This window comes from Phocoena sinus, chromosome 12 (genome assembly GCF_008692025.1).
Source record: "Phocoena sinus isolate mPhoSin1 chromosome 12, mPhoSin1.pri, whole genome shotgun sequence".
NCBI classification, from domain to species: domain Eukaryota; kingdom Metazoa; phylum Chordata; class Mammalia; order Artiodactyla; family Phocoenidae; genus Phocoena; species Phocoena sinus.
Window position 1 is genome coordinate 70,671,865 of NC_045774.1, and position 16,064 is coordinate 70,687,928.

Genomic DNA, 16,064 nt, shown 5'->3' on the forward strand with positions numbered 1-16,064 from the left:
ACTGGGGAACCTGGACTTAAACTCTTGCCCATGTTTTAAGAGCCTCTCATCTCTTAAGCTGGACTCTCTTCCTAAATCTCTTCTGCTAAACTGGTTTTACTGAAATCCTTTGAAACCCTGTGTTTTCAGCATTTTGGTCTCCTCTCGGAGTTTCTTTCTTTCTGTGTTTAAACCTCTACAGCAGGGTCTGGTAATAATAAGAACTAACATTTAAAGAGGCCATACTATGTGCTAGGCAATCCTCTAAAGTAGATAGAATTATTACCCCCATATTACAGAGGAAGGAACTGAGGCAGAGAGAAAGTCAATTGCACACAGAAGGTGCCCAGCCTTTTTCCCAAGTCTGCTAGCTTAAATATGCTGAAGCTGCGGGGTCAAAGGGTTCTGGAGTCCATTCTTAACCTGTCTCCCTATTCTCGAGCTGGGTGACCTGCATAATGCCCTCAACCTCTTTGACCCTGAGTTAGTTTCACTTCCAATTATTGGTAAATCGAGATAAAGCATTCTTCAAAAGACCGACCAGTAAATGAGAGGTTCGTGACGAGTCTACCTCGGTCCCAGGCTCTGGATAATTGGGGTCCCACGCACCCCAGCGGAACGCCCTCACTGGCAGGGCTGGGCCCCGCTCCTCGAAATGCCCCATCTCACGGTGAGGGTGCAGCAACATCAGTCCGTTTAAGACGAATCGGCCAAGGGACGTCTATGTCTGCGTCCACCTGGCACACTGACGGGGAGTCTCGCTTTCTCCCCACATCGCTCTGCGCCCTGGTCCCAGGCTCGCCACCCGTGTCTCGCCGTCGGCGGCTCCTCCACCCCGGCTTCTCTCTCGGTACGGGGACTCTACCCAGGGGGCTCCCGAGCTTCCCGGGCTCGCCTTCTTACCATGGCATCGTAGCTCAGGGCGTTCATGAAGTGCGCCACCTCGGCGCCCTTGTACACGGTGAACCAGATGGTACCCTGGTACTGGTCGCCGGCGTCGAGAAACAGCACGTGGGGCTCGGTGCGGCGGATCTGGCGCACCTTGGTGGCGAGCCGTGCCACGCCGCCCACGCAGCGGCTGGCGTTGACGCACTTGCTAGAGTCCTCGCTCGTCTGCTCCAGCCGGCTGTGCACGTCGTTGGTGTGCAGTATGGTGAGCTCCCAGCCGCCTGCCGCGGGCCACAGCAGCGCGCCCAGCGCGAGCAGCCTCAGCGCTGAGGCGCGTGCGCCTCGGGGACCCATGACTGCAGCTGCCGGCGAGGGCGCGAGGGCGGTGAGTGCTGGCGAGCCGCACGGTGGAGGCGTGCGGTGGCGAGCGCGGAGGGCGCCGGAATCAAGTGCCCGGGCCGGCGAGCGGGCGGGCGGGCGGGCGAGGCGAGGCGGGGCCGGGCCTGGGCGGGCTCTCCTGAGGCCCGGAGGCCGGCCCCACGGCCAGGCGCACGCCCGCGCTGTCACCCCATACGACCCCGGCCCGCCGGGCTGCCGGGGCGCGGCTGACGGCTGGCACCCGCTCCGGGCGGGAACAGTGGGGAGGTTGTTCACGCTGGGGACCGGGCACCGGCCGCGGGCCCGGCCCGTCCGGGGAGCCTGGGCGCCGGCGGTGGGCTGTTCTTAACGGGGTGCGAGGGAGGAGTTGGAGGGTCCACCCCGCTTCCAGGTCCTCGCTGATTCTTGCCTCTTTAAAATTTTTCTAAAGAGGGATGCCTTGTTTGTGTGAGTGGGTTTGTGGTTGCGCGAGCTCATCACTTGAAAGAACGAAAGAGGAAAGAGGAAGAGAGGAGGTGGAAAGGAAGAAGGGCGAGACGAGGGAGACAGGGGAGCGCTGTGCTTTTGGGGCTGTGGGAGCCAAAGACGGGTCGTGAGCTGTGACTGCTCCCTTGCCAGTTTAAGGACACACCAAGTCTGCGTTGATTAGACGTAGAATCTCAGAAGCTAGAAATCATTCTAATCCAGTCGCGCGTTTATGGATGATTATAACAGCGACACAACAGCAGCGGTGCGCGGTAGCTCTTGGAAGCTAAAACGGACCATCCCGAGTAAAACCAGTAGCTCTGAGGGTGTGATGCTGCCTTCTGTTGCTTTTCTCGGCTTTTTTTTTTTTTTTTCCTGTCCTATTTTTGAAGTTTTAATGTTTTAAGGGTGGTGTGGGGTGTGTGTGTGTGTGTGTGTGTGTGTGTGTGTGTGTGTGTGTGTTTAAGGCAAAACTAATGGCAAGGAAGGCAATGCTAATAGGAATGCATACAGTAAACAAATCATCATTATAATCGAGTTTAATACTGCTGCAGAGTTTCCCTCTGTTTAAGAGATTGATTCCTGGGTACAGTTAATAATCGAATTTGGGAAGGGAAGGAGCCCCTACTAGGTGTACCATTATTTATGCTTTAAAGAACAGCCTATGTTGTCCTCACACTTCTCCAAAATGCATCAAGCCAGTCCTGCTGTATTTTTTAAAGCTTTGGGGAACAAAATATACATAACATAATTTACCATTTTAACCATTTTAAATGTGCAGCTGAGTGGCATTAAGTACGTTCACATCGTTGTGCAGCCATCACCACCATCCATCTCCAGAACTTTTTCATCTTCCCAAACTGAAACTCCATAGACATTAAAAAATAACTTCCCATTCCCCTCTTCCCTCAGCCCTTGGCAGCCACCATTCCACCTTCTGTCTCTGTGAATTTGAGTACTCTAGGTATCTCATACAAGTGGAATCAAACAATTTGTCCTTTTGTGACTCATTTCACTTAGTATAGTGGTTCAAACATGGCTGTTCAAGGTTGTAGCATGTGTCAGAACTTTCTTATTAAGGTTGAATAATATTCCATTATATGTATACACCACATTTTGTTTATTCATCCATTGGTGGACACGGGTTGTTTCCACTTTTTGGCTGTTGTGAATAATGCTGTCATGAACGTGGGGTACAATATCTGTTCAAGTCTCTGCTTTCAATTCTTTTGGGTATACACCCAGCAGTAGAATTGCTGGATCGTATGTACGGTAGTTCTATGTTTAATTTTTTGAGGAACTGCATACTTTCTTCTATAATGGTTGCCCCATTTTACATTTCCTTAAGCAATGCACAAGGGCTCCAATTTCTCTACATCCTTGCCAATACTTATTTTCTGCTTTTGCTAATAGCTGTCCTAAACGGTTTGAAGTAGTATCTCATTGTGGTTTGATTTTCATTTCCTTAATAATGGATGACGTTGAACATCTTTTCATGTGCTTATTGGCCATTTGTATATCTTACTTGGAGAAATGTCTGTTCAAGTCCTTTGCCTATGTTTTAATAGGATTACTTGCGGTTTTTTTTGTTGTTGTTGAGTTGTAGCAGTCTTTATATATTCAGGGTGTTAACTCCTTATCAGATATATCAGGGGTCCCCAACCCCCCTACCAGTACCAGTCCGTGGCCTGTTAGGACCTGGGCCGCACAGTGGGAGGTGAGCGGCAGGCCAGCGAGTGAAGCTTCATCTGTATTTACAGCCAGGTCCCCATTGCTCACATTACTGCCTGAGCTCCGCCTCCTGTCAGCATTATGGTGAGGTGTATAATTATTTCATTATATATTACAATGTAATAATAATAGAAATAAAATTCACAATAAACATAACACACTTGAATCATCCCGCAACCATCCCCCCGACCCCCACCCCAGTCTGTGGAAAAGCTGTCTTCCACGAAACCAGTCCCTGGTGCCAAAAAGGTTGGGGACTGCTGAGATATATGATTTACGAATATTTTCTTCCATTCTATGGATTGTCTTTTCACTCTGTTGATACCATTGCTGCACAGAGTTTTATATTTTGATGATGTCAGATTTATCTATTTTTTTTTCTTTTGTTGCCTGTGTTTTTAGTATCATATCCAAGAAATCATTGCCTGAACTGATGTCATGAAGCTTTCTCCCGTGTTTTTTTCTAAGAGTTTTATAGTTTTAAGTCTTCAATCCATTTTGAGTTAATTTTTGTTAATTGTGTAAGATGAGTGCAAAGGTGTTCTTTTACATGTAGATATCCAGTTTTCCCAACACCAGTAGGATGGATATTTATTTATTTATCATAAGGTATTGGCTCATGGGATATGGCGAAGTCCCACGATCTGCCTTGTGCAGGCTGGAGGCCCAGGAAAGCCACTGATGTAGCCCAAAGGCCCAAGAGCTGGAGAGCCAAGGTGTAGATTCCAGTCTGAGTGTAATGGCCTGAGAAGCAGGAGTGCCAGGACAGGAGAAGTGGATGTTCCCCCTCAGCAGTCAGGCAGAGAGGGAATTCAACCTTCCCCTGTGTTTTTGTTGTATTCAGGCCCTCAATAGACTGGATGGTACCCACCCACACTGGGGAGGGCCATCTGCTCTCCTTAATCCCCCACCTCAGATGCTAATCTCTTCTGGAAATATCCTGACAGATACACCCAGAAATACTGTTTAACCAGCTATCTGGGCATCCTGTGGCCCAGTCAAGTTGACACATAAAATTAGCCAGCATGGAGAGTGTAAATCATTTGCCCAGGGAAAGCTGTACAGGTTAGGAACAGCAGAGCCTGAGGCCATACAAGACCCCTTAATCCTGAAATTCATGCTTTGCAATATTTGCCCACCTGACTGAAAGGTAGAGGAACTGGTAGTTATTTTTTAATTAAAATTAATTTTAGACTTACAGAAGACTTACAGAGGTAGTACAGAGAATTCTCACACACCCTTCACTTATCTTCCCCTAAAGCAAACAGCATATATAACCATCAAAACTAAACAAACGGGCTTCCCTGGTGGCGCAGTGGTTGGGAGTCTGCCTGCCGATGCAGGGGACACGGGTTCGTGCCCCGGTCCGGGAGGATCCCGCGTGCCGCGGAGCTGCTGGGCCTGCGCGTCCCGAGCCTGTGCTCCGCGACGGGAGGGGCCGCTGCAGTGAGAGGCCCGCTTACGGCAAAAACAAAACAAAACAAAAAAACACTAAACAAACAATACTGAAACAAAACTATGAACTATGTTGCTGACTTTGGAACTCACCAGTTATTCCACCATGACTTTTCTGTTCCAGCAGCCGATCCAGGGCACCCCACTTAGACCTTAATCTTGTCTCCTCTAATCTGTGACAGTTTCTTGGTCTTTTTTTTTTGTGGTACGCGGGCCTCTCACTGTTGTGGTCTCTCCCGTTGCAGAGCACAGGCTCCAGACGCGCAGGCTCAGCAGCCATGGCTCACGAGCCCAGCCACTCCACGGCATGTGGGATCTTCCCGGACTGGGGCATGAACCCGTGTCCCCTGCATCGGCAGGCGGACTCTCAACCACTGCGCCACCAGGGAAGCCCAGTTTCTTGGTCTTTTGTCTTTCATGACCTTGACACTTTTGAAGAGCACTGGTTTTTGTATACTGTCCCTCAGATTGGGTTTGTCTGATGTTTTCTCCTGGTGAGGCTGAGGTTATGGATTTGGGGCAAGAATACTGCAGAGGTGAGGTGCCTTTTCATCACGTCATATCTGTGGGTACATGATATCAACACAGCTTACCACTGACCACTGGAGAACTGATGCTTTGTTGTTTCTTGCTTTTTAAACCTGGGCCATTGAAATAGTCTTCAAAATTCCTGTCCTGGGGATGCCACCAAAATTCTGCTCCAACATCATTCCTCTGTCATTTGTTTGCACACAAGATCTAAAATGGCTTTGATTGCTTATTGGATCAGATTCAAACCTCCCAACCTGGCCTTTTAAACAGTCACTTCATCCATCTAACTTTACTTTCCACTGTCCCTTACAGGTCCATGCTTCCTCTTTCCTTCCCTCCCCACCATTCTCAGCCTGCCCTCAGGCCAAGGCCCAAGTTTCCTTGAGGGCCTAGTTCAAGTCGCTGTGAAATTTCTTTGACTACTCCAGACAGCAGTGAGCTTTCTTTTCTCAAAATTTCTGATCTATTCTTACAATCTCACTTTCTTGTGGTTTTTGCCTTTTTCCCTAGGTGTTTAATGTGTGTGGCTTGTCTTTCCTCCAAGTGCTAAATACAAAGTAGCTGCTTCAGTAGTGTGATTCAAGTAGCACCCACCTAAAAGCTACTTAGACATCATTCAGCTAGTAGGTGGCAGACAGATTTTGAATAGAATTGAATTCCAGCACTCAGATTACTTTGTATGGTCCTTAAGTGTTAAGGAGTAGACATTATCACTCCTCTTTTATAGGTAATAAAATTTAGGTTCTGCATGTTAAATGGATTGCCCAAGTTTCCACAGGTGGACTTTTCTTTTTCGGCCGCATGGAGGGGCATGTGGGATCTTAGTTCCCCGACCAGGGATCGAACCCGTGCCCCCCTGCATTAGAAGCGCGGAGACTTAACCATGGACCACCAGGGAAGTCCTCCACAGGTGGACTTTTATCTTTTATGTGCGTAACTATATTTCACACAAGTTCTCTGTCCACTCACAATGTTTATTTCCTACTGTCCTTCATCCCGGCATCTCTGATACCCAGGGAGCAGTTCTTGGGGATTTCTGAGGTCCCTCAAGAAGCTTGGGATCATCTCCTACAGCTTTTGCCATGGTCTCTTTATGGCCACAGCAGGATGGTCAGTGTATAGCTGCCCCTTTCATAAACCACAAGGAATAGAATGGGTTGGGTCCGAGTCAGTCCGGGACACACAGAATTTACAGGGCCTGAGGACACAGGCCGTCGTGCCCACACACCCCCTCTGGTACCTCAGCGCAGACCCACCTCCCTCTCCAGCATCCTGGAGGCAGACAGATGTTCGATGTGCAGCCTCTCTGTCACAGCCCACTCACATTCCCCCCCACCCGAAGATGTAGCAGCAGTAGCATCTCCCCCCATCAGACCCTGCCCCCTCCACACAGTGGACTTTCTCCCTCCCCTCAGCCTCCATCAGAAGCCACATGGAATGTGGGCCTTTCTTCCTCCAGGTGGGATGGTGATGCTTTTCCCACCGGCAGGAGGACCTGTGACACTCCTGGGACAGAATCCTCTGTGGCTCTGAGTGGACAGGTTTGAATATCACTGTTGCCTCTAGGCCCCTTCTGCTTCTACAGTATGTAGTACCATGTTGCTGGATTCAGAGTCCAGAGAATTCAAGTACATCCTTCTGTTAGATCCTACCAAATCACCAGGAAGAAAAAGAAAGGTGCACAGAAAAATGTAAATCCTTACTCCATTTTATACCAGAGGATCAACTTGAGAGCTACTGTGATTCTTCTTTTTTTTGAACATTAATTTATTTATTTATTTGGCTGTGTCGGGTCTTAGTTGCGGCACACGGGATCTAATTCCCTGACCAGGGATCGAACCCGGGCTGCCTACGTTGGGGACTTGGAGTCTTAGCCACTGGACCACCAGTGAAGTCCAAGAGCTATTGCAATTCTTAAAGGGAAAACTCTGGGAGCCTTGTTCTCCGTTTAGCAGGGAACAACTTAACTGCTCCTGCTTAGCGGTTTCCATTTACCATGAGCCCTAGATATTTATTTCCTAGCTCTTCAGAAAATCTTCCAAGATGTTTATGTCCATTTGAAGTCCTTAATGTGCTGGGGCAAAAATTAACTTTTCTTCCAAATTCTTGTAACATAACTTGGTGTCTGTTCCCCAAGTGTGTAGGCACTCATGCTTTAGAATTAGGGAGAGTTCCAAGCAGAATTATTAATATCTTCAATAACAAATAAAATTGTATCCAGTGCTTTGCCTGTAGTGTGTGCTCAGTTCATATTTTACTTGGTTTGAGAGAAGTCCATAGGAATTGGGATTGGAAACTCTTTGTTCATTTATTCAGCAAATACTTACTGAACACTTACTATATGACAGGTGTCAGAGGAGGTCAAAATGTTATGGGTTGAATCGTGACCTCTAGGACCTCAGAATGTGACCTAACTTGGAAATACAGTCTTTATAGAGGTATCAAGAGGAAATGAGGTCATTAGACTGGGCCCTGATCCAGTATGACTGGTGTACTTATTAGGGAAATTTGGACACAGGGACAGGTGCACATAGAAGGAAGACATAGTGAAGACTGTTGAAAACAGACAAGAGGCCCTAAGTGGAGCCACTTATGCTGAGCCCCAAGTCACAAAACCAAGACTTAATTACAGTTTCGGCTCTCCCAGAAATGGAATCTTACACCAGTCAATAAGGCATAGCCTGACCAGCACCAGTCAGGTAATCTGCCCGGCAGGCCCCTGCCATCCCCTAATAAGGAAAGTAATCTTGCAATAACCAATCTGCTGTTTTGCCTCCTGCAACTTCTTTATTCCTGCTCCCTTCTGCCTATAAAATCTCTTGCCTTGTATAACTCTTCAGGGAACTTTTCCATCTACTAGATTGGATGCTGCTTGATTCATGAATCTTTGAATAGAGCCAATAAGATCTTTAAAATTTACTCAGTTGAATTTGTTTTTTAATCAAGACACACACAGGGAGAACACTACATGAACTTGAAGGCAGATAGCAAGGTGATGCTTCTACAAGCCAAGGAACGCCAAAGATTGCCTGCAAACCATCAGAAGCTAGAAGAAAGGCATGGAACAAATCCTTCCATCGCAGTCCTCAGAGAGAACCAACTCTGCTGACACCTTGATCTTGTTCTAGTCTCCAGAAAAGTGAGCCAGTAAATTTCTGTCGTTTCAGCCACTCAGTTTGTGGTACTTTGTTATGGCGGCCCTAGGAAACTATACATGAAAGCAGAATGAAGCAATCACAAAACTGTGTGACATGATGCACGGGGCATACATGTGACCCCTCAGGGGGAGCAGAAGCCGAATCATACAGTCCTTGAGGGCCAATGTAAGGGCTTTAGATTTGCCCTTGGGTCAAAGGAGGGAAGATAGTGGAGAGACAAGCCAGGAGGTCCATGCCGCTGGCAGAAGGCACATAAGGATTTTATTTTTAGTTTTTTAAACCACAGAAGAGGACGTATTCTTCCCCACCTGAACTCTTTTCTTCTAGCAGGATGGAGGCTTCCTCAACTGGAAACAGCTAAGAGATGGAGCAAAGCCCCAAGATCCTTGGCAGCAGAGGGAAGATAAGGAAGATGTAAAAGTACCCCTCAAAGGGTCTTACACTGGAGTGCATGCCCTGGTCCGGCTGCTCCCCCATTCGTGTTGCTCTAGGTGCCGTCCAGGCCACGCCGAGCTGCTGTGGGAAGAAGACCATGGATGGGGGCATTTTGATTTCACGTGTTTGATGATTTTTAGCCAGAATGTCTGTGAATGAAATTATAACAGTTAGGTGAATTAAACTGTTTTTAAAGCAATGATCCTTTTTCTCCCCCAGCAGAGTTTAAAACTCAAGAAGGGAATTCATATTTGGGCCAATAAGAAGAAACCAAAGAATTGATAAGAAGCTTGGCATGAGACCAAGGTCTTCTAATCTTCCAAAGGCAAAAAACTAGATTCTAGAAAGGAGCAGGGAGTTGCCATTCTTTGGCAATGTGCTCATTTAAAAATAATATTTCTTTTTCTGCCAAAACTGTTTTTTCCAAATTTGAGGATTTTTGTATCGAATGCCCTTTAAATTTCAAAAGTTTTTTTTTAAAACATTGCAATAAAACTGGAAAGATCTATGGATTTACCTTGATTTTAAAGAATATAATTTTGTGTTTCATTCTGTAGTGATACACGCAGTTATTACAGAGTGAAAAATTGGAAATTTGGTGTACAGTAAGTATTTGGATTTTTACACTAAAACCAAAAATGCTAAATACTATGCAAATGTGATAAAACATGGGATTTCAATTGCAATTAGAGTGTATTATAATGGGAAAAAATAGTGTCTTTTAAGAAGGAAATAGTTCTAGCAGGACCCTGGACTTATATGAATCTATAAAATTTTCCTCTCGAACATTCTGAGTAAGATTCATTTTACAGTCACTGTTTATTTTTTCCTTTCATATGTTTTGGTTATATATTATAATATTTTAAATTGGCTTGGGAGAATTTGAACTCATAATTTTAAAGCAACCGATATTTGTATTTATTCAGTGACTTCTGAGAATTTGCAGTTCTACACTATGTTTATCTGTAATTAAAATAAGGATCCTGATAATGTGAGTTTCATCCAGGAATCTTTTGAACAAAACCTCAAAAGCCTGTATGTATTGCATTGTTTCTTGCTAATTGGTAGTAGGTACCTTCTCTGCAGGAAAATTATAAACTTTGATGGGCATTGGTTAAAATAATACTAATAATACTAACTGGGAGAATCATTTGGATGTATATGATACACACTTTAGAATAACTATTATATTTTAAATTTATAAGAGAATGTTGCACGTTTAAAACGACAAAAGTTTATAGGTATGAAAAGTGTGCAAAATTTAAAATCTTTGGAGATAAGGCCAGGATGTAACAAAGTTAAAAAATATATATACTTGAACGTAAAAATTTTGATGTTACTAGAAATTAAACAGTAGGAGTTAGAATTGGTTTATTTAGTTAGAAATCATATGACTCTTGTATTTATAACTATTAAGTCATTATAGATGGACCAGAGGATGATGACAAATAAACTATTGTTTATCTGCCAGGATTTTCCCATTATTTCAAAATAGAGGACATCCTTCTATTAGTAGCTAAAACCAGCTACCATCTAAAACCAAAAGGAATTATTAGAAAGTTCTGAATTATATTCAGAATTGAGATTTGTATTGATACTGTATTTTTTAACTTAAATTGTGGGATAAAGTAAATAATTATATTAATTTTATCAGGAAAAAGATAAGTACAAGATATTCAGTTTAGAGGAAATCAGAAATGGGAGCACCGACCTGTTACAACTGGATTGGAAACATCAATATTAAATCATTCCTTTAAAAGAAAATTCTGTTTAGCTCTTCCACTAAAATCGCCCAGGAGCAGTATCGCCCCATGACACAGGCTAATGTCCAGTACTATGATCTCTAGTACTATTTTCCTCTAAAACAAACAACTGATTCCATGTCTGGGGCTAAAAGTTACAAGTAAACATAAGAATTAGGCAATGTGTGTAACATGAATCTGGGGAAGTGGCCAAGGTGATCACCCTGTCCTTGATGGTGTGAAATCATTGTTATAACAACTGTAAATAGGGTTCTGGGCATCCTATCAGGGTCAAAAAAAAAAAAAAAAAAGAATCTAGGTAGCTGTATGGCCCAAATCAGTGCTAGTAGATGAGATCATTGACTTTATAAGAAGCAGCAAGTGGTCTTCCAATTGCTGTGATGGGAGACTCACACCATAAGTAATCTCATGAGATTGCCCATGATGGTTCCAATAACTGGAGGGCATACTGCTGTCTTCATTAAAGGCAGTCTATTCCAACTTCCTTTCAGAAAAACCGTGAGCTGCCAGGCCACACTTATTTCCACACCAACGCAACCTTTCCAGCTCAGAGTGAAACTGAGCGGGACCCTGTGGGGGTCCTGGGCAGGGAAGGCTTTCTGTCCCCTGTTTCTTGTAGGACTCCAGCCTCCACGACCTTCCCTGGGTTCTAAGGGGCAGATTCCAACGGTTGCTAATCTGGAAAGGGAGAGGATGCAGGGATGGGAGAGAGGAAGCCAGGAAACTGTAGTGCAGCCTTGGGGCAGGGTCCTGGTTCCCCCTCAAGGGATACACACAGCAATGTCTTTAAGCTCTTTAAGATGTCAGCATTTTTCACACCAGAGGAAGACTACCTGAGGCTACATTAAAGGAACCAGAGAAACTCATCCATAAGATTACCTGAGACCAGATTAGAGGAGTGCAGGCCCTGCACACACCCTAATCTCATCAGCAACCCTACCCTTGAACGTTGCTGTAAAACTCCTCATCAGATCCTCCTGGGTTGGGATATACAGTTTTTCAGGGCAGGAGCCCGCTGTGTCACCTTTTGCCTGGCAAAGCAATAGAGCTATTCTTTTCTACTTCACCCAAAACTCTGTCTCTGAGATTTGATTCAGCACCGGTGCACAGAGGCTGAGCTTTCAGCATTAAGAGGTTCTTAAGGTTATCTGTGCAATGGACCTTTTGCCAGTCTGGCGAAGCCTATGGACTCTTCTCCTAATAATGTTTTAAATGCATAAGATAAATTGGATTACAAAATAAACTAATTATAGTGAAATATAATTATCAAAATATTTTAAAAATTGTGTTATAGTAATACATGTATTCTTTATTAACACATTAAATGACAAAAAAACATTTAAAATATTGGCAAGGTAAACTAGGTTTTATTTTTTGAAGACATTAGTGTGAAGGCAGTAGTTGCTTAGCTTGAATAAGAGAATTAAACTATGGGGAGGGCCTTTGTCAAGGCAACATGCATACATGTTGGGAAGCCAGTCAGTTTTGATCTTCTGTTTGGATGGTCACAGTGTTGAAAATCCCAGTTCTCAAAATATATTGTTGTGATTAGAAATAAGGCTTCCATAGTTCACTTTACAAGGCCAAGATAGGCAGACGTATTTCAGAGAACATCACAACTTTAAAAATTAAATGCCAACTGTAGTCAAATTTTTGTCCAGAAATCAGTGAGTTCTTCTTTGGCTACATCATTATTTTCAACATAGATTCTCAATCTTTCTTTTATGTTTAGTATTTTTTGCATCCTGTAGATGACCTGGGGTAGGCAAATATTTCTTCAACAGAAGATCTTCAGCATAAAAGTAAATAGAAATGATGGTAGTAGGCATCCTTATGTTCTTCTAAAATTGAGGTGGAAATCATTCACTATTTTCACTGTAAAGTATGATGGTTTTCTGTAGGGTTTTTATGTAACTTTATCAGACTAAAAACAATCTCTTCTATTTTCACCTTGTTGAGGAGTTTTGGTCATGTTGACTTCTTTGAAAAGAGAAATCTGAGAACACCGGGGTCATTTCAGAGGCCTATCAAAAGTTGTATCTATTTAGATGACATTAAAGTTGAATGACAGATTCACAGTTCTTTCCTTTCTGATATTAACTGTGTCCTCCAGCATTTAAAAGTTGAAAGGATCAGCAAAATATTCACAAATCAAATCCAGCAATATATGAAAAGAATTATGTACCATGACCAAGTGAGATTTATCCCAGGTATGCAAGGCTGATTCATCATTCAAAAGTCAATTAATGTAAACAATCACATCAACAGACTAAATAAGAAATATCACATGATCCTATCAATAAATGCAGAAAAAGCGTTTGACAAAATTTAACACCTATTCATGATAGAAACTCTAAACTAGGAATAGAAGGGAACTTATTCAACTTGATAAAGAATATTGACAAAAATCTAAAGCTAACATTATACATAATGGTGAAAAACTTGAAGTTTTCTGACTGAGATCAGGAATAAGAAGAGGATGTCCCCTCTCACCGTTGCTTTTAACCATTTTATGGAAAGTCATAGCTACTTTAATAAGGTAAGAAAAAGAAATAAAAGGTAAACAGATTAGGAAGGAATAAATAAAACTGTCCTTGTTCACAGATGACATGATTATCTATGTAGAAAGCCTGAAGGAATTCCTGGAACTAAAATGCAATTATAACAAGGTTGCAAGATTCAAGGTCAATATTCAAAAGTCAAGTGCATGCAAAAGAATTAAACTAGACTACTATCTTACACCATACAACAATATTAACTCAAAATGGAGTATGACTTGAATGTAAGACCTGAAACCATAAAACTCCTGTAGAAAACGTAGGTGGTAAGCTCCTTGACATTGGTCTTGGCGATGATTTTCTGGCTCTGATTCTAAAAGCGAAGTCAACAAAAACAGAAACAGACAACTCGTACTACATCAAATTAAAAAGCATCTGCACAGCAAAGGAAATCATCAACAAAATGAAAAAGCAACCTACTGAATGGGAGAAAATATTTGCAAATCATATATCTGATAAGGGTTAATATATAAAATATAAAGAACTCATACAATTCAATAGCAAAAAAGTCAAACAGTCTGATTAAAGAATTGGCAGAGCATTTTCGAAAGACATACAGATGGAGAACAGACACATAAGATGCTCAACATCACTAATCAGGGAAATAAATAAAAATCAAAACCATAACAAGATATGACCTCACACCTGTCAGAATGGCTGTTATCAAAAAGGCCATGAATAACACAACATTGTAAATCAATTATATTTCAATAAAAAATATTAAAACTAAAAAAAAAAAAAGACCACGAATATCAACTGTTGGTGAGGGTGTGGAGAAAAGGGAACCCTGGTGCACTGTAGGTGGGAATGTAAATTGGTGCAGCCACTGTGGAGAACAGTATGGAGGTTTCTCAAAAAATTAAAAATAGAACTACCATATGATTCAGTAACTTCTAGATATTTACCCAAAGAAAACAAAAATACTAATTCAAAAAGATATATGCACCCCAATGTTCATTGCAGCATTATTTACAAAAGCCAATATATGGAAATAACTTAAGTGTCCATCAACAGATGAATGGATAAAGAAGATGTGAGATACACAGACAGACACACACACACACACACACACACACACACACACACACACACACACACACACTAGAATACTATTCACCCATAAGGAAGAATGTAATTTTGCCATTCACGACAACATGGATGGACCTGAAGGGCATTATGTTAAGTGAAATAAGTCAGACAGAGAAATACAAATACTGTATGATTTCACTTACATATGCAATCTAAAAAGCAAACAAAACAAAATCAACCCCATAGATACAGAGAACAGAGTGATGGTTGCCAGATGGGAGGGAGGTGGAATGGGGGGGGAAATAGGTGAAGGGGGTCAAAAGGTACAAACTTCCAGCTATAAAATAAATAAGCCCTGGGGATGTAATGTACAGCATGGCAACTATAGTTAATAACACTGTATTGCATATTTGAAAGATGTTAAGAGAGTCAATCTTAGAAGTCCTCATCACAAGAAGAAAAAGGAAAAAAATTGTAACTATGTATGGTGATGGATGGTAACTAATTGTGGTGGTCATTTCACAATTTATACAAATATTGAATCATTATGTTGTACATCAGATGCTAATATAATGTTATATGTCAATTATACCTCAATAGAAAAAGAAAAAAAAGTAAATTGCTTTCCTATATACCAGCAATGAACAAGTGGAATTTGAAATAAAAAACACAATACCACTTACATTAGGACCTCCATAAATGAAATACTCAGGTATAAATCTAACAAAATATGTATAAGATCTATATGAAAGAAATCAAAGAAGAACTAAATAAATGGAGAGATGTTGCATATCCATGGATAGGAAGACTCACTGTTGTCCACATGTCAGTAATTCCCAACTTGATCTATAGATTCAATGCAATCCCAGTCAAAATCCCAGTGAGTTATTATGAGGATTTGGACAAACTGATTCTAAAGTATGTATGGAGAGGCAAAGGACATAGAACAGCCAAAACAATATTAAAAGAGAATAAGAAAGTTAGAGGACTGACACTACCCAACTTCAAAACTTATTATAAAGCTATAGTACTCAAGACAGTGTGGTATTGGTGAAAGAGTAGATACATAGATCAATGGAAGAGAATAGAGAGCTCAGAAATGACTCACAAAATTACAGACTGGTCAGTAAACTGATCTTTGACAAAAGAGCAAAGACTATACAATGGAGAAAAAGTAGCCTTTTCAACAATTCCTGCTGGAACAACTGGACATCCACATGCAAAAAAAAAAAATCTAGAAACAGACTTACATTCATCACAAAAGTTAACTCAAAATTAGTCATAAACCTAACTGTAAAACACAAAACTGTAAAACTCCGAGAAGATAACAGGGGAAAATCCATTTGACTTTGGGTATGGTGATGCCCTTTTAGATACAACACCAAAGACATGATTAATGAAAGAAATAATTGATAAGCTAGACTTCATTCAAATTAAAAACCTCTGCTCTGTGAAAACTCTCAGAATAAGTAGACACCATAGACTGGGAAAAAAATATTTGCAAAAGACATATCTGATAAAGGACTGTTATCCAAAATATACCAAGAACTCTTGAAGCTCAACCATAAGAAAACAAACAATTCTATTAAAAAATGGGCAAAAGATCTAAACAGATACTTCATCAAGGAAGATGTACAGATAACAGATAAGCATATGGGGACTTCCATGGTGGAGAAGTGGTCAAGAATCCGCCT

The 16,064-nt window shown here is 42.2% G+C and overlaps 1 protein-coding gene across 2 annotated transcripts in view; it reads right to left on the reverse strand.

Annotated features, from left to right (window-relative positions):
- The window catches only part of NT5E (5'-nucleotidase ecto), a 44,839-nt gene extending 43,499 nt beyond the window's left edge, over nucleotides 1–1,340 (reverse strand). Inside the window, exon 1 of one of the 2 annotated variants that reach the window (XM_032651887.1) lies at nucleotides 883–1,340. In XM_032651887.1, coding sequence (XP_032507778.1) covers nucleotides 883–1,221 — 339 coding nt within the window. In that variant the 5' untranslated portion in view covers nucleotides 1,222–1,340. The remainder of the gene's footprint in view (nucleotides 1–882) is intronic. The other variant, XM_032651888.1, reaches the window with a different exon arrangement.
- Between the last annotated feature and the right edge of the window lie 14,724 nt (nucleotides 1,341–16,064).